The 25,970-nt window shown below is 39.1% G+C and overlaps 1 protein-coding gene across 1 annotated transcript in view; it reads right to left on the minus strand.

Annotated features, from left to right (window-relative positions):
* The window catches only part of MYO3A (myosin IIIA), a 224,368-nt gene that overhangs the window by 26,802 nt on the left and 171,596 nt on the right, over positions 1-25,970 (minus strand). Inside the window, 8 exon segments of the mRNA XM_079107812.1 lie at positions 4,936-5,083; positions 6,855-7,722; positions 11,107-11,230; positions 12,918-13,080; positions 15,736-15,847; positions 19,420-19,625; positions 22,421-22,498; positions 22,896-22,975. Coding sequence (XP_078963938.1) covers positions 4,936-5,083; positions 6,855-7,722; positions 11,107-11,230; positions 12,918-13,080; positions 15,736-15,847; positions 19,420-19,625; positions 22,421-22,498; positions 22,896-22,975 — 1,779 coding nt within the window.

Here is a 25,970-nt window from a genome sequence, read left to right on the forward strand (position 1 = left end):
TCCCTTAAAAGAGTAGGAATGGAACCACCATATGACACAAATATACCACTCCTTGGTATGTATCTTTAAGAGTTAAAGTTATCATACTACAGTAATGCATGCATACCCATGTTATAGCAGCACAATTCACAATAGCCAAACTATGGAATCAGCTGAGGTGTCTCTCAACAGATGAATGGCTAAAGAAAATGTATATATATAGATATACACAATGAAGTTTTATTCAACCATAAAGAAAATGAAATTATGTCATTGCAGAAAATGAATGCAACTTGAGAACATTATGGTAAGTAAAATTAGTCAAAAATAAGTCAAACTCAAAAGTTGTATATTTTCTTTCATATATGGAAGCTCTAGAGAGAACAAAGGAAAAGAACAGTGGTGGTGGGGAATCTTATGAAAATGGAAGGGAGATCAATAGAGTAGAGGAAAGGGACTAGGAGAAGGAGGAAAAGGGGAAATACTGGCAAATGGTACTGGTCAAATTATATTGTTATATTCTGTGCATGTACAATTATGTAACAACAAATCCCACCATTATGTACAACTATCATGCACCAATAGAAACATGGGATAAAAAAATGTTGACAGAAGATTAGCAAACATAGGCTGTTCTTTAAAAAACATCAGAAAAATCTAAAACTTAGGATGGAATTTTCCTATCCTGAGATAAAACTATACAACCAAAGGTACAATCATGAATTTGATTCCTTTGTAAGGATAAAATATTAACCAAGCAATATCTGGCCCAATGTGTTGAAGCCAGAATTGGGAACAGATAGTTAGTGTAGAAATAGGGGATCGGGTCAAATCGAGGAAATAGAGGCCATAAAATCATCTGCCTCTGGAAGTTGGAGACTGCCCCTGGAAGAATGGAATGTCAAGGATCTCCGGAGCCCATTGATTACCAAATTTACCTGCCTTTATCAAGAACTGCAAGCAAGAAGCTGCTAATTAATGCCCCCTGGGCCCTTGCCTGCCTGAATCACCTTGGCCCTCCCCCTGCCCATGGCTTTTCACTTAATGCAAAACCAGGCCTAGTCACTTAGGCAGGAAGGAGAGATAAGAGGGGAGAGAACTGGAGAATAAAAGAATTTAACCTATAAAAGATGTAGGGTGCGCTCACTTCTGGGGACTTTAGAACATCAGCCATGGCCCCCTTCTCCCTGCTGGAAGAAGTCTGTATTATTAGCTTTAAATAAAACCTGCTTAATATGCTTGCCTTGGCGTGCTTCTCTAGTGTTCAATCTTCAACATTAGAAGGAGCAGAACTCGTCACCGGTAAACGGCGGTATCAGTGTGACCTTGGCTTAAATTCTCTGGCCTATATTTTATAGTGAATGTTTATAAGCTAGTCAAGATTTTAAAAATAAACATATCATTAAAATAGATGAATATAGATGGTAATCACAAATGTTGGGGACAAGTCTCAAAAGGAACCCAATGGTTATATCCCCCTTTCCTTCTGTGTCTTTTCTAATATTTAAATAACATCTTGGAGAATTCAATTAGTAACTGTTACCGAGTAGAAAATTCCATGGACATGATTCTTTTCTTTTCTTACTCTCTCAGCATCTTTCTGCCCAGTTTCCTATTAGACTCCATCTTGCCTGGCATTGAGGTTCCAGGCTCCCTGGCCATCCTCCATGTTCTTTGATGGCTCTTCTCTACCTGTCCTGCCCAGGTAGAGAAAATCTTCACTAGCTACTCTTCTGACTGAAGATTAATATTCAGAATATATAAAGAACTCGGAAAACAAAAAAACAACAACCCAATTAATAAATGATCAAATGAACCAAACTGTCTGAGCTCCTGTGTTAGGTCCCCTTCTCCTTCCTCTTCCCTTTCCCCCTCTTTTCTCTTCTCATTGTAAAATTTCCTACAAATCCTATCTACTCCTTGGCTTCAGTTACCAGGTCAGTGTCCACCTGCCTACCTGAGAGGTTTGAATGAATCAACAGCTTGACATACTTTGAACCCAGCCCCTAACCCTGCTCTTCATCTTATCCTACCCACCTCAAGTATGCTCACCTCAGCTGATCACCTTGACTTGCCCCCATCTCATGCAACCTGTCTCCAAATCCTTTGCCATCTATTGACTGATCAGCTTGAAACTACCTTCTTGGCCATGACCTCGTCCAGACTGCCATCCTCTCATGCTGGCCTTCCACATTTCCCTTCATCATGGTCAAATTCTATTCATGTGATGTGATCAGAATGATCTTTTTAAAAAATGCAGTTGTCTACATATAGCCAAGTTACATTTTTTCACCACTACGATTCAGATTCACAAAAATGTCACTTAATTTTACTAAAACTGGACTTAATCCCTACTTCTTAGGGCTCATCTCTACTTTCTAGAATTATTGTTAACAAATCCTAGTTCAACTCAGTTGCTTTCAATTGTCTTAGTGTCTGAGTGAACTTAGTCATTTTTGGTTTCTGACCTTCCCATTTTTCAGCCCAGGGCCACATCAAAGCTGTGGGTGGGGTGGATGATTTCAGCAGCTCTAAGGCATTAGTGAGGCATAGTCACCTGCTCTGTAGCCATTTGGGGCTGCTCACCAGCATCTGCTGAATGGCTTGTCCAATCTAGTCTCTGGTCACTGACATCAATGGCATCTTCCCTTACTTGTAGGTTTGGGGATGTCAGGTCTACCAGGTCCTTCTGTGTCTTCTGGCTACTTTAGACTGTCTCTGAGGCACTTTATTTGTTATTCTTGAGCACTCAGGACAATTAGATGTTTGCCAATTTAACCTTCAACAATTACAGTAGAACACATAACCTCTCTACATAAATGGGGGACAAAAAGATTCTCCTTCTGAATCTGAAGGGCTAAAGAAATGTTTCTGAGTTATGATCTCCTTCATTTAAGCCAATAATGGATTTTTGATATTCTTCTTAAGTCCATTAAAAAAAAAATGTGAGATTGAAGAGGAAAGTGAATTTCTAGTGCTGTTCTGCTGCTTCTCAGGCCTATTCAAAGTCCCTGGGAAGTTCGAAAGCGATAGCCAGGTCACATGCCAGCAGCCTCCACAACCTCCCAGGACGGTGCTTCTCACTTCCACCTCCCCTTTCCAGTCATGGACTGGGATGAAAGTGGACTGTATGAGCTGAGCTGCTTTGCAGGGGTCTTCCTGGCTTTCCCGCATCCCCACACCTCTGCATCTCTCTGCCCATACTTACCTGCACAGGCAAACAGGCAACCAAGTGGGAACCTGCAGCTGATGCCCTCCTCCTCTTCCTAGTCACAGGTCATGTGCCTTGGGGCACAGCTCAAGGGAAGCAGCCAACCTAAGGACCTCTGTGATCTGACTTGCTATATTCTATTTTTTTTTTTTTTTTGTGCCTCTTTCTAAAAAAACTTTTTACAGACTACATTTGATTCATTGTACACAAATGGGGTACATCATTTCATTTCTATGGTTGTGCACGATGTAGATTCATACCATTCATGTAATCATACATGTACATAGAATAATGATGCCTGTCTCATTCCACCATTTTTCATACCCACCACTCCCTCTCATTTCCTTCTACATAATCTAAAGTTCCCCCATTCTTCTTTCACTCCCCACACCCCCAACCCCATTATATATCATTCTTCACTTATCAGGGAAAACATTCAGCCTTTGGTTTTTTGGGATTGGCTTATTTCACTTAGCATGATATTCTCCAATTCCATCCATTTTTTTTGCTACATTCTATTCTTTAGAGTGAAAGGTTCTGGCCAGAACCAGAGAGTAGAAGAGCTGCAAGGGCAAGCACCCAAGTGCCACTGGGTACACAGTTTTTGTTGTTTGGTTATTTTTAAAGCTTCGCCACAATAGGCAGGCTAACTGATAGAAATATTAAAGCTATTTCCCTTCCTCCCATGCCAGGAAAATAGCCAAGCTCATCTTAGTGTTTTTTGCCTTAGAGATTTTTGCTGGGAAGAAATCAGAAGCTGAATGAGGCCTGATGGTCTTCCTGTCTTTCCTACGAGTCAAACTCATTCCAAAGATGGTGTCAAGAAAGCAGAAGGCCTAAAAGAAAGTGAGGGTAAATAAATGCAAATTCTTCCAGAAGAATCTCCTAGAGGTCAGCAGGGTCCACATTAGAAATTCTGAAGCTTTGAGTGGCAGTTGATATGGAGGTGATCAGGCCTCAGAGGGGGACTACCTGGAACATGGCAGACACAGTGAGACTTCAGACCTCCATTCCCAGGTGCAGCCTGCAGGTATGGGAATAGCAGAGATTCTCAATTTGAAGGGGTCATGGAGGCCAGCTTGGACGATGGGTATCCCAAAAGTAACTTCATAGACAAAAAGTGAATGCAGACTCTATCTGATCTTTCAGTGGCCTCCGTAGGCCTTTGTACAGCCCTGTGGTGGGGGTGGATAATTAATGAGATTGAATTCTTCATCAGTTTAGTTTGGTGCAATGGGGGCAGTGTGTGACTGAGGCTGATCAGAAGAAAATTGAATAATGGTATTTCTTATACATCTGGGTTTGCACACCTGAACAGAGATTTGCACTTTCCACCCTACATTCAAGTTTGCTGATGTCGATCAAAGAAATAGAAATATTTCATGTGTTTGTTTTCTCTTATTGATCCTGAATCCTGACCTACTTTCTCTAAACCATTGCTTTTTGTTTCCTTATGGTGTCACAGGATAAGTTCTAGTTAAAGCGTTGTGAAAGAGAAAAAGAAAAAAAAAAAAAAGAAAAAGAAAAAGAAGGAAACAGGAGGTGAAAGATGTATGAGAAGGTAGGAGGTGTGTAGACCATTCTGGAAAATGTGCATATGCTTATAAGAAATGGAATGAACAAAGGTTCCCCTGGAGACAGAACACAGTCATCTCAAATCTGCTATATAATACAGGTGGAAAACTAATAAAGTATCTGACATTTTCTTCCCCTTTAGGAAGTTCTGGCTTTATTGATTTTTTTACCTGAGAGACCCTGCTGAGGTGAAGACACCCGTCCGTTGATTGGCTTACAGGGACCAACGCCCAGATAAAGTGGCTTCAGTTGCTGTGACAAAATCATTTCATTCATTTTTTTCTGCAGAATGAAATATTCTTCAGATAACTTCGATATCTAAAAGGGTGTTGTGCCAGAGCAAATCAAGAGAAAGAATTCTTAGAACATCACAGGAACATGGGGGTCTGCTCAATTCCTTATTAACATTCCCTGCCTCTCCCATGCTCCTCTTTCTCTAGAACCCACCCTGACTCTTGCACCAAGGTCTGATAATGTCCTCACTTAACATAACTCCCCCTTTGTTCTACTTACTCATCTCACATTTCTCATGAAAAAACTGCCAAACACGTCATGCTACAGTGCCACACGGCATCTTGATCAAGTCCTTCGTGGGATTCCTGAGATCTGGCATCTGCCCTTAGCATTCTGCTGGGATTGCCTTTCTGCTTCTATCCTGAGGAAGCCCTCTGCTGTCTCTCATGATGCTAAACCACCCTCCTTTTCTTTCCAGTCTTCTTAGCCTGACTCTCTTCAGGGCAACTCTCTTCTTCTAGATCTTCTTTTTTCCCACCCACCCATTTTGCTTCTGTCTCATCTGTATTCCAGCTCTGTTAACCGGGCTGTCCCGCTAGGGTGAGTGTGGACTCCTGCTTCTCTGCCTGGGTGGAACATTGAATCCATTCCCGTGATGTCATTAGCCAGCCTCTGGTGGATGAGTTGGTAATGCTAATTCTTTTCAGTGTCTCAGTAGCACAGCAGGTCTGGGTTTTAACCCTTGATTTGAATTTTGGAGTCAGCAAATTTAGGTACCAAAGAAAGGAAGGATTGCATGTAAGATGTAAATTCACTATTTCCAGGTGCTTAAAAAAATAAAATAGGGACTAGGTAGATTAATCAGTGGCACATCTCCATTAACAATCAGAGGTTGGAGATGTGAGGCCATACCTGTAACACTAAGGTGGGGACCAGGGACAATTAGTGCATTTTTCATGGGCTCAGCTGCCACCAGAGACAAAGGCAAATTTTAGGGACTCAGGGATATTAGATAATCCTTCCTTGAACTGCCCTATTATGATATTTCTTCTTATTTTATACACCATGGACTACCCTGGGAATTCATGTATTTTAGAGGTCATCGAGTTGTAATCTTTCACTTTAAGCAGGATAAAATAAAAGTGCTAACAAAAAGTCATTTCCTTCAGGTTAATTCCTAGAAAGAGCAGGAACTGGAATAGACATTGATAGAACTGGTTCCTGTATCTCTCCATAGTGCTAATTTATCGGAAATCTACAAACGCCTTCTAGAAGCCCCCAAACCTACTGTTTCCTATGCTCCTCTCTAGGTCAGTGGAGACATGCCTCTGGGTGGCATGAACCAGTCTCCAAGAGAGAATTTCTCCGTTTTTTTTCTTTATGAACTTCATTGTCTGTGATTTGCTTATTGTCAGGACAGTTTCATCAAATATATACCTTAGTATGGTTACATATCTCATTTTAACACCTAATTATGTCTTTTCAACCAAAAATTGAGGCAGGGAGAAAGAATAGACTAGGAGGTTTACAAAACTTATTTTTTTTCTTTAGCAGTAACAAAAGTTCTCCCAGAAACATGAAATTTTGCACTGTCTAATCCCAGCCTTTTAAAAGCTCTATGTCAATGTCCAGTATCCTTACTACATGAGGTTTCTATCCCATTTGGTGCTGTTTTTATCTTAGTAAATTGTTTTATAAGTTTATGGCTATTTATTTAGTATAATCCTTGAGATTTCATTGAAAAGGCCTCACACACAGATGAAACAATGCACCAGCTATTAGTTATTTGTTTAATTAAGCTATTGGGTCATTCCCAGAGGTTTATACTAGTAAATAAATTTGTTTATTTACATACCTGTTTTGAAAATATTGCCAAATCACAGGCTGCTTTTTGTGAAGATGCTTTTGAGTGTCTGTCATCTTTCATCTTGATATTGGGGGTTTCCCCAAGTTTTGTGGGACAGGAATGCACACTGTAGGTATCTCTTGCTATTTCGGATGGTGTTGTGATAATCTCTTGATTCTCAGAGGAAGGAGACATCCTGCCCTTCCTTAGTTGTTGCCTTTGCTTAAATCCCCGGTATTTGCTCTGAATGAACACGGCGGCTTTGTTTTCGTCCTGGTCCTGAATCACTGGTTCCTTGTGTCTCTGATGGCCTCTCTCCTGGCTGCCCATGGATGAACTCTGGGTAACTACAGACGTCTTTTCTCTGTCCTTGTTATTTGCATTTTGAGAAACTGACCTTTGGCTAAGGCTAGGTTCCAAAGTCTTTTTAAAGGAATTCTCATTCTCAGCTGACCAAAGTCCTGGGTAGCTTGGCCTCTCTGATGTGGCTCCCTTTCCCAGATAAGACGCTTTTGATTCTTTAAGATTCCTTTCCTCAGTGTACCTCTGATAGTGACTCTGAATCACCGTGTTTTCCTCCTTTGTCTTTATTTTGTTTTCTTCTTGGTCTTTTATATACTTCTCTTTGGGGCTTACTTCTGCCCAAGTGTCGCCCACGAGGTACTGTTCTTGATTAGCCTCTTTCCCGTAGGCATTATACACTTTTTTCTGAGTTTGATGTCCTCTGTTGTTACTCTCAAGAGCATTAGTGGCTTCCCTTTTGATTTGGAAAGTAGAAGTCTTCCCTACCAAGGGACTCCCTCTATTATTTGGAGCTGGAATCACCATTTCATTAGTAGATACTGAGTTTTCTGTCCATTTCTTTGCAAAAGCTTCCCTGTGCAAAACATATTATAATGAGAATGCGTGATGATACTAAACTGGAGTTTATTACTTCTTTTGGCAATAGCTACAAGCTGGATAAGGATGGGAAAAAAACAAAGGAGCAAAAAGAGCTCAAAAATAGTTTATCAAGTCACATTAATCAAATGCTTCCCAAAATGTTCTCTCTACTCTCTTCTGACAACTACGGTTCCTATTCAAATAACGAGAAAACCAGTTTCGACTCAAAGGCAGATACAGATGGACCTGGGAAGAACTCCATCTTCATTTCATGAGGTATCAACATTATAGGAAGTTAATCGCCTCCAAATGTATTATTTTTAGAACAAAGTGCCCACAGTACTGAGAGGTTGTGGAAAACATGCCTAGTTTTGAGACCAGTAAGCAGAATATGTACCTGAGGCTCATGTACTCTAGTTTAATAACCACTAAGTATCTTGATCACAGGAATTAGCTTGCAAAATTAAAGCTACAGCAGTGTCCTCGATACAGCTCATGATCATGTAGTTTCCAGTTGTTGCTTTGCCAATATCCTTTAAAACTGATTTCACCTTAACTTGAAGATAAGGAGATAAGGTCTTTTTCATATATTTTTTTTCTCCCCCACCCCCAAGCCAAGGTCAAAACCCTCACAAGAGCAATGCAGCCAGGAAAAAGGCATTAGGTGGAGTTAAAAAGTCATAACTTGACCTTCTATACCTCTTCCTGCTCTTTGGGGGGGCTTTTGCCCAACACTTTCAAATCAGCCCAGGACCCTATGTGAGTTTTGGTTTTTTGCAATCTGGTTGTGAAGAAGGACTCTTCTTTGAGTCAAAGGTGGAAACATCTCCTGGGACTCCATTTTCCTAATACCATTGATCATTTGTTAGGCCTACTCTGGCTTCCCCAGGTTTACTCTGGAGGTACATCAGAATCTTGGAAGAAACAGAAAACTACGTAGGGAACCACAAATCCCCATCCTTTCAATGAGTGGTCATGCTATTATCTTGAATATTTCATCTTAATTAATCTTGCCAGCATATTTATATTTAATCAAAATATGCAATGAATGAGAGAAGATAAGCATGCAATCTCTAAATGTTGACAGTCCAAAAAAAAAAAAAAAAAAAAGAAAAGAAAAAAAATCCAAAAATTAGTATTGAGACTTCAAGTGTGTCTTACTGGTAAGACCCTGTATGCACTGCTCAAATTCCCAGGTCCATCCCATGTCAGTGACATGTCTGAATTCATGCTACAGGACATGCCACTATGCACCCGAGGCTAGCAAGTCCCTGGAGGACCTACAGATGTGCAAAGATGCTTCCCAGGAGAACCCTTCACAGCTCCAGCAGGGGAAGGACTGGTGATGGTCTCTTCTGACACCGGCCAGAGAGGTTGGGAGGGCTCAACCCTTTTCTAAATCTCAAGTATGCTTTTCTAGGTCATCGGTCGGGGGCTGCTCAATGAAGGGTAAAGGAAAACAGGGCTTCAGGTACTTCAGGAAAGGAAAGCCACAAGTCCTGGAGGACTGAGTGTGCTAGAGAGCAGACCTGAGTCACTGGGTGTGTGCCAGGTGCTCTGCCTCACTTTCTCTGACATTTCTCTTGCCTTCCTCTGGCTTCCTTCGACTCTTTGCTTGTACTTTTTCTTAGAAATTAAATTTATTTGAACTGATGCACATTAATGGGGTACCAGCTGATGTATCAATACATGTAGACACTGTGTAGTCAGGTAAAATATTTTCATTTTCTCCTACATTATCATTCAAAATCCTTGTACTTCTTTTATGTCTGGCTTTGCGTTCTGACAGTCAAATAAATGTCAAATTCCCATGCCAGTCCATGTGGGAAGGTTTCTTATTCACATTCATGTCCCCTAACATGGATCTTATATGTAGTAGATGCTTAATAAGTATCTGCTAAATGGAAAGCTAATCCCTCATGTCCTCAGAAGATGGAAGCAGATACGATCTAACTGAACATCAGACTTCCTCATTAAATGAAATATCTACAAGTATAATTTAAATTCTGCAAGTAGCCATTTCTAGTAGTAAAATTGGTGTTTCTTTTTTCCATCTGTAATCAGTTTACATTTCTCTGGACTCCTGAGGTCTGGGTGTCACAGATAACATCCATCCGCCTGTCCCTGAGGCATGCATGCAGTCACTTTGAAGTTTGCTGGACTGTTTTACAACCAGGAACAAGGAGAAACAAATGACTTGGATGTTACAGGCAAGGACAGAGAGCATCTAGGTAGGTCTCTGAATACACAAAGAACTGAGGACACCAAATGCCTTTGCATGTCAGATAAACATTTGTGTTTGTCAAACAAGGAAAGAAGGCTGGTCTGTGTGAGGTAGAGAGAGTGTGAGTGAAGGTGAGGGGGGGGATGGTAGGAAAACCATCTATGAGATCACTCTTGGCATCAGAGTCTTGGGTGAGAGAAGACCAGGTGTGGCTGAGCAGGGAGAGAACACATCTCTTCTTCTATCCCATTCTTTCACCCTTTCTGTGGCCAGTTCTGATGTTAAAGTTGGGGCTGGAATGATCTTTACTTCCCTGGAGAATCAGTTGCTTATCTTTTGATCAATTCAAGTTTTACCACATGGGCAAAATCTAGGTATTTTTCCCCTCCTTAATCCTTATCATGAAGGCAGGAACCCTCCTTACTCTCTCCAAACTCCTTGCATATTTTAACTCAATTCAGTAGAAATGTATTTAAGGGTCATATTTCTTTACCGTGATGCTGGCAGCAATTTTTTTTTTTTTTTCTCTCTCTGAGGCTCGGGGGATTCGAACTGTGGCCCTTGCGCATGCTAGGGAGCACTCTCCAAAACGAGCTATTTCTTCAGCCCCCGGCTGGGAGCAATTTGATAAGGATTTTGTTTCATTTATCTGTGTGTGTCCACTGCCTAACATAAAGCCTGCTGAATAAATAAGTTCAGGTGGATCTGCTCAGGTGCACTTGGAAATATTCATAAGAAGTCTCAGAAGTAGAAGGGCAGCTGGTGATTATGATTCAGTGGCCACTGGTATATTGATTCTTAAGACCACAGGAATAAATGTGTGGGCCCAGGGACATAGTTTAGATGAGGAGGGATATTTGAATGTGGGGAGAGGAAGAGTGATTATCAAAGGATATTCAGTTTTTGCAACAGAACTACTTCCAGAGAGCAGTCTGGTAGAGGCCAGGGGGAGCCACAACACTCTGGGAAGGAAAGTGTGAGATACTGATGAACTCCCAGCTAAGATAAGAGCACAAGGGTGGCCCCTGGGTGCTCACTGACATTTTATGGGTCAGTAGCTGGTTAGTATGAGAGAGACTGTGAACGTTGTTCTATGACCTTACAGGTTTGAAAAACCTTTATTTCAAAACCATACAAGAAAGAACATCATCCTACCTCTTATTTTCAGAGTTTTTCTTGTAGTCAAGTTCTTGATCACACATCTGGATAGTTGCTCCTGCTGTGTTTTTCATGTTAACCATTTCTTTTCTTTGTTTCCTTGCTAGATGTCCTCTTGCAGCTGAAACATGCAAGGCCCAAAGCAGCATTAATCATAGGAAATACAAGAAGGTCACCTAAATGAACAAAACAAGAGGTTTTGACCATCGATGTCAAAGGGAAAATGAAATTAAAGATGCCATATAGAACAGGTATTTTTAAAACTTTTTTATTTTTTAAATGAAGGTCAGTAACAAGATGCTTCTAGATGCAAGTACAGCAACAGAATCACTGAAGTGTCTTTCATACCCAGGGGAGGACTAAAATCACACTAGAATGATAGAAATGAGCCAAATCAATGACAAAATTATTGAAAATTTGCTAATAATTATTTTCCTTTTTTTGTTATGTTCAACTCTTCATGGTGAAAGTTTTCATTATCTTATTATCTAACTGTATATTTTGGACATTTTGCCAATTATCCTGGGGGCCTGATAACTTTTCAAAATTCAGATTACAAAATTTTGTTTTAGCCTAGTGCAGTGAGTGCAGATGTACCTGTAGTCCCAGTTACTCAGGAGGCTGACATGGGAGGACTACCCAAGTCCAGGAGTTTGAGACCAGCCTGGGCAACATAGTGAGCCCCCCACCAAAAAAAAAAAAAAAAAAAGATGATTTTATTTTAGAAAGGTAACATTGAGTGATCACCTGTTCTGCAATAGTCTTCATGTTAGGGCAGCATCCCATAATCAAACGAATGAATACTTCAGAAAAAAACAGAATATTTTAACTAAATGGAATGCATATAGGACTGCAAATAACCTCACTTTATATTAGGACATGTTCCACTGCCAAATGATTTATGAAAGACTTTTTTTGAGAGCTTTGTGCATTTTGGAACAAATTACATGGACTGCATTTTGATGTCTTAGTGAGAAGTTAACAACTTAAAATTCCAAAAGAGATAATGATGACCTGTAACTGATTGACAGAACTGGGACTGGAATGTGACTATCTTGAATGTCAGTTATTCCCCTCACTGCATCAATGTTCTGCAGAATACACACCATTTAGAGGATCCTAAAATCGACTTAATGGTCAAAATCTAGCATCTAAAAATGAAAGAAAATACATTAGAATAGAAAATATCAGAGTGTATTGCCTGTAGTCTGTGTGTGTATTGGATTATCAAATAAAATATATTTTACTATGGGTATCCATCTGAAAATTTTTGAAAGACATTTTGCCAAACCATACTAAGTCTATTAATACATTTTATGATGAATTTGTGAAGTATGATTCTAAATATTATTTTCCTAGAGCTAATAAAAAGAAATGAATGCCCTTTAACAAAATAAAATTTAATTAAGTTGTCAAAAATTATGGCAAGTGTAACCTTTGGAATAGACTAGGAAAAATCTTATTGTCTGATAACTTATAATACTGGAATATGATTCTTGAGAGCCATAATTAATTCAGTCATTTGCCATGTCTTGTGCAATAGGTCAATTGCATTTCACTAATCCTTGACAGAAAATTTAAAAGTTATTTTATTTAAAGCAAAAATATTAAAAGTGTCAGTCACTAAAACAATCTGATTTAGATTTAACATAGAGAAAATATCAAGACAACCCAGATTGGAAATAAACATAAAAGCTCCTTGAGAATTGGAAGTTTGTATATAAGAAGTACTAGGAGATCTAATTCCATGCCCATATCAAAACATAACATTATTCTTTGTTATACTGTGAAGTGTTCTGAGTAATTACCTGACTGTATTATTATAGCACTTTCTTTCCTTTTCTGTTGTAGTTTTTGGTATCTTCTAGAACACAAGAATGCTCTGATACAGGCTTGAATCAAAATGAGCTTGTCAATGGCTTCTTTCCGCATTAGATTTAACTGTTCCACATGATAATATTTAAGGAACACCTTAAAAGAATTAAAATAAAATTTAAATAAAACCATGGCACACAGATGTAAAGCAGTCATGTGCTATGCTTCGAAGAACAAATAGGCTGTATGCTCAATCTCTTTAGATTCTGGAAACCACTATCTTTTGCTTCTTTGGCCTGGGCGTTGCTCAGACAGCATAGATTTTTACACTCGAAGAAAACCATGCTCTGAGAAAGAAGCAGAAGATGGCAATGATAGCGCTGATTTACAACAGGAAATTTTAGGTTCTGTTGAATGCAATAGTAAGAGTGAGGATACTGAGCTCTTTTAGCAAAATTTTAGCATCACATATCCTGGGTAAGCTAATTTTTATGCTTTAAAAAAAAAAAGAGAAAGATACTTCCCAAGGACAATACAGTTATTTGTTCATCAGCTGTTTATTTAGACCTCTTATGTGTAGTTATTTGGTGGGGGTACAAAGATGAATAAAGCAGGGGCTCTGTCCTTTAGAGGCGCATAGGATTGTTAGTGGAGGGTGTAAGGCAGAGACAGGGACCCAGGCTGGTTTAATTAGCCCAGTAAATCCTGAGGTTTCAATTCTGTGACTATTTCAAAGAAATTGACATAGATGCATTAAAATATGTTGGGAATCATAATCTAGAGCTTATATATACTTTACATATATTTTGTATATGTGGAAATATATATATATATACATTTTGAAATGCTTGAATCATTCACTTGCTTTTCTCAAAAGAATAGAACTCTAAAAACATACTTTTTACTTCAAAAGTTAACATAAGTGGTATATTTGTTGCTCAATTTAAGTTTTTATTTGTATCTCACATCTGGGAGGATGGGACTTACATATTAACAATGTTCTCACTAGATCCGAAGCCACCTTGTGGAAAGGAGGGCTGACTTTGGATCACTGGGAACAGGGAAGGGGCATGAAGGCCTGAGTGTTCTTCTCATCTAAGAATTTCTAGTTTCCCCATTCTCCCTAATGAAATAAAAAGGATTTTTTTTTTCTGATGGATAAATTTACTAATAAAGGTCACTTCAAAGAGTTTATTGAATCTATCAAGAAAGGCACTTAAATTCAAATTTTATGCCTGAGTCATGACACCTGGTAACCCTGCTTGTCGTTCAATTGAACTTGAAAGCTTGGCACCCACATACAAATAGTTTGGTATTGTAGATTTTGCTTGAATTTAGTTTTAATTGCTACGGGACTCTACGTGTTAATATATTGCATCCATTCTGCTGTTGACAATTCATTTAAAATTCAATCTGTTTGAAAAGGTCATCATTTTTTTGCATAGCATTAGAAATGTCCTCATATTAAATACTTTTATCCATGTTAATGAATTGGAAAAGGTGAAGTGGAAAAATACAAATAGCTTTAAAATGCTACTTAAATATCATGCAGAACTGGGATGGCAAAGGGCCTTTTTACAAGTTAAAACTCCATTTGAAGTTAAGCATGTGTTTCAGACCATAAATGATGAGATTTCAGCCTGATGGAATTCATTTTTGTGAATATCTAAAAGAAAACAGTGAATAAAAATACGTATCTTTTCAATGCCAGAATCTCCCCTGTCTACGTATTAAAGTAAATATGGATTACTGAATATGTAGGGCATTGAGTCTAAGATAGACATGTTTTTAAAATCTCTTACATTGTTACAGGACTAACACCTCACCTGAACATTATGAAAATTCTCTCCCAATCTTCCTACCGGCAAGAAAAGAAACAAGTTTCTCTGCAAATGTGGAAGTTTGTCCTGGCACTGCTGTGGTGTGTCTGATAATAATTATTTTAAATGGCCAATCTATGAGTATCTCTTCACTTATGGTCAGCCCATTTTGTTATCCTCCCCAGTGAGGCATTTAGCATGCCCTCAGATACTTTTAGTGTGCACTGGTACCTGTTTATTTCCTTATCCTTATCTTGTGACGCTATGAGGATATCTGAAAATCCCAATGAATCTTTTCTCCAGACAGCTACCATCTTATTTCTATCTTCAAGATTAGTTATAATTTTCTACTTTATTCTCTAAGGGATTACATAGGATAAGATCTCACAGGTTCTCAGAGTTAACACACCAATACCAAAACACATGGAACAAGTCCAGTAATAATGGTGAATAGTTTACTCCAGATAAATTTCAAAGTATATAATAGAAGAAAACTTGAGAATCAAGAAAAAAGAAAAAAGAAAAATAGAACTTCTATTTTGATTACTTTGATTCTCTACCGCTTTTTGACTCTATTTGTTGGTGATTACAATAGGAAATCATTGTCTGTTTTCAGTACTATTTGAAGTAAAGTGTATTCATGATAAGTTTCATTTGCTTTGGATAAATCTCTGAGGAAAATTTTTCTTGCATTTCTTTAAAGAAACCTTTTGAAGAACACAAGTATTTAATTTTGATAAAGGAAATCTTTATGAATTTGTAAATTTCTAACTCCTTTAAAACAGGGATTCATAAAAAGTCATAATATTTTCCTTTTTTTTTTTTTTTTTTTTTTTTTTGCAGTTCTGGGGATCAAATCCAGGGTTTCAAGCATGCCAGACAAGTGTTCTACCAAGAAGCTACATCTATCCCTATAATACTTTCAATAACTGTAAAATGTTATAATTCTCAATAAATCATTGTTTCCCAAGAGAATTACATGACGTGTTACTTTTGTTTTTCCCAGAGCCCAGTTATCAAGGCCAGCTTTTTCCAAGATGGTGGCACAGGTGTCAGGGCTCATGGGAGGCTCTTCACTGGACTTGAAGCAGAGAACATAGTACCTGAAAACAGGAAAAAGGGAGGGTTAGCACCTTTCCATGGTCCAACATCTCAGCAGCCTGGTGGCCACTTAACCTTTGTCCTGGGGAGGGGAACAGAATCCCACACACATAAATTCCAGACAATATAAGCCGAAACCAAACTATTAGTATAAATGTGAGTGTTGGTTTTCATTGTTGTGATTGGTTTTCAATGAAAACTCTTGTCATGCAAGACAACAAAAAAATTTTTTTTAGTATTTATTTATTTTTAAAATTCTTTTAATTTTTCTTATTTTTACAGACTGCGTTTTGATTCATTGTACACAAATGGGGTGCATCTTTTCGTTTCTATGGTTGTGCATCATGTAGAGGAAACTCTCTGGGCACTAAGAGCAGAAGGATTGCAGAGGGGAAGCTTTTATTCTTTAGTTACCTTCATAACAACACAGGAAGCTGATCTTAAAATTGGGTGAAGGGGTTAAATTCTACCTTACCTTCCCACCACTAAATACACAGCTTCCATCTTTGTTTTCCCTTGAGTTATACTGTCTCTCCTGCTGGAGGTTTTTGCTGTTGAATTAATCCGTCAACAGTTGAGGGAGGAAGGAAGGAAGGGGTTAATGCAGGAAAGAACTGAAAGAGTCTTCCATTTCTTCTGTCCTTTGTTCCCTGGCTGCCATGAGGTAAATGGTTTTGCTCCAGCTCATGAGTGTGGTGTACTGCCACAGGCCCAAAGCAATGGGGTCAGTTGATCTTGGACTGAAACTCCAAAACTGTGAGCCAGAAGGAACTCTTTCCCTTTAAAAATTGATTATCTCAGGTATCCCTTAGCCTGGTGTCTAGTGCAAAGTAAGTTCAGGTGTGTATCTTCCCTTAAGACTATTTTCTTGTCACAAAACAGAAGAGTTTATCTACAATGGATCAGATAAAAAGCCTGAGGAATTCTGCACCCTGTAAGGAGGGTTAGTCAAAACTAAGGCAGGGCAGAGGAAAGCTAATGAAGTTCTATTTACACCCTCACAAGATCTTTGCAAATTGTTCTGCTTTCCTAAGAGTGCACGCCAATTTGGATGACAGCTTTCAACTCAGTGACAGAGAAAAGGTTTAGCTCTTTGTTTCTGGAACTTCCTGTTATTCAGAACAGCTATTCATGTGTTTTCTATATACTGAGATTTTTTTCCCCCCTCTTCCTTATTTATCATGGAATAATTTGCTATTGCATAATCACATAGGGCTTTGGAATATTTTAAAGAATTTATTCTCATTTCTGATCTAATAAATAAGTTCCTTGGAATGACAACATTGTCAGCATAATAGATTTAGTTCTCCTTATGGTCCACATTCTAAAACCATGGTTATTTCAGGAAGTATAAAGTTAGCCTGGCAGTGAAGGCTCTCTCTCCATCATTTTAATTCCATTGTTTTCCTCATTTTATTTTCTGGCACTTCCTAATACCCACTCTGGCAATCCAGTCCAATCCAGGCCACGTTAGCTTTCGGCACACCAGCTTGAACACCAAGACCTTCTTGTTTTCTCCACGTCAAATCCTAGTTCGAGTCCTTTTCTTAATAACCCAGAGATTACTCTTCCCCTCCCCTCTCCTCCTGAGTGTACCATCTTCTTGGACTTCACATTTATTACCTTGCATTGTCTCATTAACTTTTGGTGTTGATATCTCTGATGATCCCAATTGAATTGTCAATTCTTGAAGATGATGCCAGTTTTAAAATTCTGTGCCTCCCACAGTTTTAGCACAGTGACTTATTTATACATATACACAAACAAAATCACTGACATTTAAGGGGGATTATATTATTTTACCAATATTTATATTAATAATTAAGCAAGGCACAGGTCTGCTCTTCCAAAACATGTCATGCATGATAATAGGTTCAAACTTTAATTTGAATTTGAAATCTGAAACTCTTTGGCATCTAGTATTTTGGGGGCTAGTTGCTTTCAAGGACAGAATGGAGAATTTGCGTATGGGACAATAAGAAATTTCAGTGCATTTTATTTCCTACTGTGGATACAGAATTGGGTCTAGTCTGAAGGGAGTAGTCAACTATTAGATTTGGCTATATGTATGAATTCTAAAACTTAAAGTTTTAAAGTTGGTTTTAAAGTACTATAAACATTCTTAATATAAAAACTACCATATTGATATCATCTTGATATCCACCATGAAAAATATGGTAGGGTTTTCTTGATTTCAAAGTATTTCAAATGACTACCTTTCTTTCCTTTTCCAGGTCTCTAAAGAAAAAAAAATCACAAATTACCATGAATTACCAAAAATATAAGTCAATAGAAAGAATTAGAATTCTCAGTGGGTGCAGTGGAGCATGCCTGTAATCCCACTGGCTTGGGAAGCTGAGGAAGGAGGATCACAAGCTCAAAGTCAGCCTTAACTTAGCAAGACCTCGCCTCAAACTAGAAAATAAAAAAGGGCTGGAGATGTGGCTCCCTGGTACCAAAAAAAAAAAAATCTCATTACCTTTAGTTTCTTAATAATGCCTGATACAAGATGACTTACTTTTTTTTTTTTTTAAAGTGGGGGAAGAAATCAGAAATCACTGCTTGTTGTACAATCACAAAACAAAGTTTTGCTTTGCTCCTCGTATTCATACATACACTTTGAAAAAGGCTGGAATGTTATAAATAGAGACTTCTTTAAACACTCGGTTTTACCTGAAAATTGTAATAGAATTCAACTTTGGAAATAAAAGTCTCTCTAAATTTAATGAACGTGAGAAATCAAAGAATTGATAACTATCAGAAACTTAGGCTTTCAAAATCTGTTATTAAATAAGATAGTTAACCTTTACATTACCATTAGTGAATTACTTAATAAAGCTACTATGTAGCTTAATTAATTTAATGGTAAAAAGGACTCCTTTTACTTAATTGATAATTTTTTAATTAAAAGTTTTAATTGACATATAAGCTGGCTAAATCACCGTTAGAGACAGTGTCTGCTTTGATAACTATGATCATCCTCTCAGGTAGTCCTGGTAGATACAGTAGGTGGGGAAAATGAGCTTCCATATGGGCTGAGGTTTCTCCACTCAGTACTGCTGACATTGGGGTTGGATAATTCTTTGTTGTGGGGTTGGGGGGCGCCCTGTTGTAGAATGGGTGTTCAGCAGCATCCTGGGACTCTACCCACTAGATGCCAGTAGAACCTCCCCACTCCAGGTGTGACAGACAAAAACAACTCCAGACATTGCCAAGTGTCTTTTAAGGGGCAAAACTTCTCCTAGTTGAGAACTGCTCCTATAGCCCAGAGATCACACCTGAGCTGGGGGGAAAACCTGGATCTTCCAAATTCACAGGACAGAACTTCAGGACTTTTGACCTTCTTGCCTCTGCCTTGTGTTTTCTGCTACCACAGAGGACCTCCAAGCTGACAAGAGAATCTCCCAGCCTCAGTCGACAGCTACCTGCTCTTTCGAAAGCATGATCGTCTGCACGAACAAATATCTTCTTCCTAGACCACCTAAGTAACTCTTTCCTATATGGTTTCCTAGAATTCATAGAGAGAATTTTTATATCAATAGTATCATGGAAACTTAAAAAGAAATCCACATACCTCTTTATAAAGTTTGCAAAAAGTATCCGATGTGAGTATCCCAGTCTTCGAATTCTTGCTGTTTCCAGAATTCCTGTGTAGCGAAGCTGTAGCAGAACTTTCTCTCTGTCATATTTTCTTGCCTGGCGCTCATTATTTGGTTTGATGCAACGGACAAAATGAGGCTGGCCCACCACCATTTTAGATAGCAAATCCATCAGGGAGTACTGTAATAGGCAACAAAAACCAAATCCCCAGTGTAGTGTACAAAACTTATGAGATTGCAGTTCTCTCTTTTTACTACGAGGATAAAATGTGAAAAATGAAGGTTATAAATGCCATGCTAATCACAGTAAGTGGAAGATCCGACTTAAGGAAAATTACAGATATAAAATGTAGAGGAAATAAGTAGGAACTTGGTTGTTAAAAGTTTGCATATAAACTCTTAAGACAACTTTAATTAGTAGGCAAAATTATTTTTATATAGTTTATAAGGAAGTATATATTGTGAAGTAAACTTGCCAAAGTTACAATACTTAGACACACAATCTGGTTATTCCAGCTAATATGCTCATTTCCTTGTCCAACTCTCTCTACACAGAAAATACAAAAATATAAAATATAAAAAAGGGTAAAAGGTAAACACTTTAATCCCTGTCAAAAATCCTCTCCTAGTTTAAAACAAGGACAGAGAAGTTAAAATAGTTTAATACACAGGGCATAGTATAAAAATAAGCACACTGGTAACTATTTGAAAGTTCTGCTCCTGCTTGTTCATTATCTTATTTATTTTATGTTTTTACTAATACTGATATTAAAATTGTGCACTGCACCAATACCTTATTAAAACAGTCAGTCACCGGACACCTACGAAAAACATGTTATGATAATCATGGTTTGCTAAAAGTAGAATCTAGGCTAACTAGTATCTCGAGGACTAGGATCTTAATTTATTGGCAAGTTGATGTAAAGACAGATAACTGTTGATCCCTGGATCTCCTTTAGTGTTGGAAATACAAAGCTAGTGCAAAGCAAACACTGAAACTGAGCAACGGACAAGCATTAAATTTGCATGCCTCCCTCCTGGGCACTGAGACTCAGATGTGATCTTTCCAAACAGCTGGGTCTCCCTCTCACGATATTTATCTGTGAGTCATCATTCCTTAAGCCACACAAACATCTGCCAGGTGCTGGTGATTCAAAGGTGATTTATCTGTTGGATTTCTGAGCAGGAGCTTTCTGCAATTTAGGCACTAGTTTTTCTTAGGGACTATGACATAGTGTTACACTATGTTCATTCTTGCCTGCAGAATGAAAAATAGCTTTAAAAACACGTTACATGCGGTGTGGAATTATCTTCCATAGTTTTCCACATTGGCCTGAAGATTAAAATAATTTCATGAACTAATCTGGTTTAAACATACAGTGTTTGATGCCAACAGGGATGATGATAATGGTCTGAATAACCCACTTAATGGAAAGAAAATAATCTGGCCATAAACACTTTCAGTGATTTACCTGTGCTGCTTTCCTGATGTAAAGAGACTATTTCAGCAGCCAGTGTAAGATGCTAAGCATATAAATGTCCTAGGCACCACTCAAGGATGATTAAGCACACGCTGTCTGCTATGAGCTCAGGGCTCGAAGAATATTTGAAAGTAGTATTCAAACAGTTCATAAAGTTCTTCATGATTTTGTTAGAGAACTGGATATAGTCACTGAACATTTATAGTAGATTGAATCTGATTTTCTCTATCTCCTCCACCACATTAAATTATATTAATCATTTCCAAGTTTTTGGTGGCATTTTCTTTATTTTCATTGGTTGGCAAATCTGTTTTACCAGATGTGATTAAAAAAAAAAAAATAACCAGAACCAAAAAATAAGGGCAGGTTATCTAAGGTTGTCAAAAGCACAGAGAAAATATAAGTGCTGCTTCTTTTTTTTTTTTTTTTTCCTTCTCCCATATTGCCCAAGGAAGGAAGTTCACTTTGGTCCTATTCTGAGCAACTCTCCTGGCAGATCACTGTGTCTCTCAGATGACTCTTCTTCCTGATCCTTCCTTATGCTGGGTTCTGTTTGCCTGCTGAGAGTGTCAGGTATGTGTGTGAAGACCTGAGCTGAAGATGATGCTCAACCTTGCTCCCATCCTAAGAGAACTGAGAAGGGGGACAAAACTGGTAGGTACCATGGCACTGGTTTCTACCCAGTGGAAATGCATTGGGTTCTTTGGGCAAATTTTAATCAAGGTAGAGACTTCCATTAAGATTGTCATGACATACCGTATCTTTTTTTTTTTTTTTTTTTGCGGTGCTGGGGATTGAACCCAGGGCCTTGTGCTTGCGAGGCAGGCACTCTACCAACTGAGCTATATCCCCAACCCGACATACCATATCTTTACAGACAAAATATTGAAGTAAATCAAGCCACAGGTTTTTGATGGTATATTCTAACATAGCTCATATCCAACAAATAGTTAGTAAATAGTAAATGGAATATTCTCTTCCTGCTAAAAGCACTCGAATATTTGTTACCAGTTTTTGATCTGTAACTCATTTGGAATAATAACCATATCATGGTTTGGCCCTGAGGTGTGGTCCCCTAAAAGCTCCTGTGTTAATGAAAGAGATGAAATGAGTAGATTGTAAGAGCTGTTACCTAATCAGTCCATCCTAGTTTAATGGACTAAATGGGTGGTAACTGGAGGCAGGTGGGGCAAGGCTGGAGGAAGCGTCACAGAAGGCAGGCCTTGGAAGGGTGAATATTCTCTGTGGTCCCTTCCCCTTCTCTCTTCTTCCTTGCTTCCATGTCCTGAGTCACTCTCCTCTGCTACCTTCTTCTGACAAGATGTTCGACCTCATCTCAGGCCTAAAGTAATGGAGTTGGCCCACCATGGACTGAACCTCTGAAACTGTGAGCCCCAAATAAACTTTTCCTCCTCCAAGTTGGTAATTTGGTCACAGCAATGAAAGCTGACTAACACAACTCCAAAGTACAACACACTGCAATTTAATAGCTTACTCGAAAATATGATGCAACCGTTTGTGTTTTCATATTGGTTGTTTCACAGGCATGCGGTATGGCTTCTCCAGTTTCACCCTAGGAGAATCAAGAAAGACAGTGAGGTCTCAGGACCATGTGGCATTTTCCCTGAAGGTTCTCTTAGCCCATGTATTTAAATACATCAACCCACAAAACATTGACATTCATGCTTTAAGGTAATTGTTTTGTTAATTGCATTGGCATTTTGATTAGTCTTGTGTACAATGTGAATATTATCAACCGTAGCTGATGCAAACATTTTTAGTTGATCTCAATATAACATTTAAAATTACCTATAAGAGAAGAGTTAGGAATGTATCAGAAATACTAGATTATTTTAGTCATTAGTGGTAACAAGTAAAACTAAGGAAAAGCTGTTTTTTAAGAGCACCCAAATATTGCCAAAGATCAGATTTTAGAATCACTATCATGAGAAACAAATGCGTTTCCTTACCTTTGTCAGGGTAATTGATTTTTCTGAAGTCCTTATTTTATAGTTTATTTTATTTTTAGTTTTAGAGAGTGGCAGGTTACCTATGGGAATGTAGATAAAATTAATTAACCTTTTAGAATCCCTAATGGCTAGATGGTTTTTCCCATTTGGTTAAAATAAGCCTGCTGATTCTACAATATTTAGAATCAGATGCTTGGTTAACTATTTATTGAGACAAAGACAAAATAATGTTATATGAAAATTGACAACAAACCTTATATTCAGAAGAAAAAAAATATCAAAAAACAAACATCAAACCCCTCCAGCTTGGAAAACAGAAGTAGAAGTATTGGATTTTCTTCTTCCCCTGATAAAGAGCATCCACAAAAAATCCATAGCTAACATCATACTGAATGGTGAAAGACTAAGATCAGGAAAAAGGCAAGAACCCTCACTCTCATCCCTTGTGATCCTAGTCAGCACAACCAATGAGGAAGAAGGGATAAGAAGGAGACAGACTAAAGGAAGAGCAACAGTCTCTGTAGATGACATGATTGTCTGTGTAGAAAATTGTACGGGGGGGCGATCCAAGATGGCGGACTAGAGGGTGACTGCATCTCCAGTCGCTCCAGATCCCAGGATTCAAGAAGGGGAGGCATTGAGAGACTCGGACTAAAATAGAACCACGGGGGCCAGATTCTCCAGCCTCGCGGAGCAGGCCCCCCAGTGAGAGCCTTTCTGCACAGAAGCAGCGCGGCCATCTCTGGCCCGCCCCGCTGCCAGCTCCGGCCCACCTGCAGGTTGCTTCAGAGACCAGCACAGGGCGCCAGGGACTTCCCCAAGCAGCCCAGCCCCCTCCGGCAGGAAGCGCCTTTCCAGGCTAGCTTCTTGGGGCAGACCGCCCAGTGAGAGCCTTTCGACTCAGAGCCAGCCACAAGTTCCCAAGCCAGCAGAGACCTCTGACACGCAAGCAGCTTCTGGGACCAGGGCTGGGCAGCCAGAGACCTCTCCAGGCAGCCTTGCCCCCCTCCAGCTGCAGGCTTTTTCCACAGGGCGATCCAAGATGGCGGACTAGAGGGTGACTGCATCTCCAGTCCCTCCAGAACCCAGGATTCAAGAAGGGGAGGCATTGAGAGACTCGGACTAAAATAGAACCACAGGGTGAGTCTCCCCCACCCAGTGAAGCTCAGCTGGGTGGCAGGCCCAGATTCGGGCGGCTTATTAGAATAGGACAGGGCAGATAGAGTTTCCCCCAGGCAGCTCTGAGCACTCTGGCGGTGGGTTCCTCCCACAGGGCCAGATTCTCCAGCCTCACAGAGCAGACCCCCAGTGAGAGCCTTTCTGCACAGAAGCAGCATGGGGCCAGCTCCGGCCCACCCCGCTGCCAGCTCCAGCCCACCCCACAGGTTGTTTCAGAGACCAGTACAGGGCAGCCAGGGACTTCCCCAAGCAGCCCAGCCCCCTCCGGCGGGAAGCGTCATTCTAGACTAGCTTCTCAGGGCAGACCGCCCAGTGAGAGCCTGTCTACACAGAGCCAGCTACAAGTCCCCAAGCCAGTGGAGACCTCCGACCTGCAAGCAGCCTCTGGGACCAGGGATGGGCAGCAAGAGACCTCTCCAGGTCTCTCTCCCTGGAACCAGTAGCAGGCTAGGGGCAGCGTTCTTCGGAAGCACTACATTATCAAGTTAATCCAAGACTTCAGGCTACTGAAGGCTGGGAGGTGATACACTGGAAATCTACAGGGACACTATAAGCCAATAGAGGAAATCTACAATATCACAGAGTCCCACTGATATCTGACCAATATGAGAAAACAAGGGAAGAAAATGTCCCGAACAAACCTAGATACTATATCAATAAAACCCAATGACAGCACAGCAGAAGAAATGTCAGAAAGGGAGTTCAGAATGTACATAATTAAAACAATCAGGGAAGCAAATGAGGAGATGAAAGAACAAATGCAGGCATTAAATGATCGCACCAATCAACAATTAGAAGAGCAAATACGGGAAGCAAAAGAGCATTTCAATAAAGAGTTAGAGATAATGAAAAAAAAAAAACAAACAGAAATCCTTGAAATGAAGGAAACAATAAACCAAGTTAAAAACTCCATAGAAAGCATAACAATAGGATAGATCACCTGGAAGACAGAACCTCAGATATTGAAGACAAAATATTTAATCTTGAAAACAAGGTTGACCAAACAGAAAAGTTGGTAAGAAATCATGAACAGAATCTACAAGAATTATGGGATATCATGAAGAGGCCAAATTTAAGAATTACTGGGATTGAAGAAGGCTTAGAGAAACAAACCAAAGGAATGAGCAATCTATTCAATGAAATAATATCAGAAAATTTCCCAAATCTGAAGAATGAAATGGAAATCCAAGTACAAGAGGCTTATAGGACTCCAAATATACAAAATTACAACAGACCTACACCAAGGCACATTATTATGAAAATACCTAACATACAAAATAAAGACAGAATTTTAAAGGCCGAGTGAGAAAAGAATCAGATTACATTCAGGGGGAAACCAATAATAATATCAGCAGATTTTTCAATCCAGACCCTAAAAGCTAGAAGGGCCTGGAACAACATTTACCAAGCCCTGAGAGAAAATGGATGCCAACCAAGAATCTTATACCCAGCAAAACTTACTTTCAGATTTGACGATGAGATAAGATCCTTCCATGATAAACAAAAGCTAAAGGAATTTACAAAAAGAAAGCCAGAATTATAGAACATTCTCAGCAACATATTCCATGGGGAAGAGATGAAAAACAATGATGTAAATCAGCAACAGGAGGAACTAGCGTAAAGGTATAGAAAAAAAAAAGGAGAAACCAAATCATGTCAAAAAACAAAAATGAGTACAATGACTAGGAATACAAATCATATCACAATAATAACCATGAATGTGAATGGCCTGAACTCATCAATCAAAAGACAAAGACTGGCAGATTGGATTAAAAAGAAGAATCCAACAATATGCTGCCTGCAAGAGACTCATCTCATAGAAAGAGATACCCATAGACTAAAGGTGAAAGGATGGGAAAAAACATACCATGCACACGGACACAGCAAAAAAGCTGA

Source organism: Sciurus vulgaris, assembly GCF_902686455.1.
Source record: "Sciurus vulgaris genome assembly, chromosome: 12".
Lineage (NCBI taxonomy): Eukaryota > Metazoa > Chordata > Mammalia > Rodentia > Sciuridae > Sciurus > Sciurus vulgaris.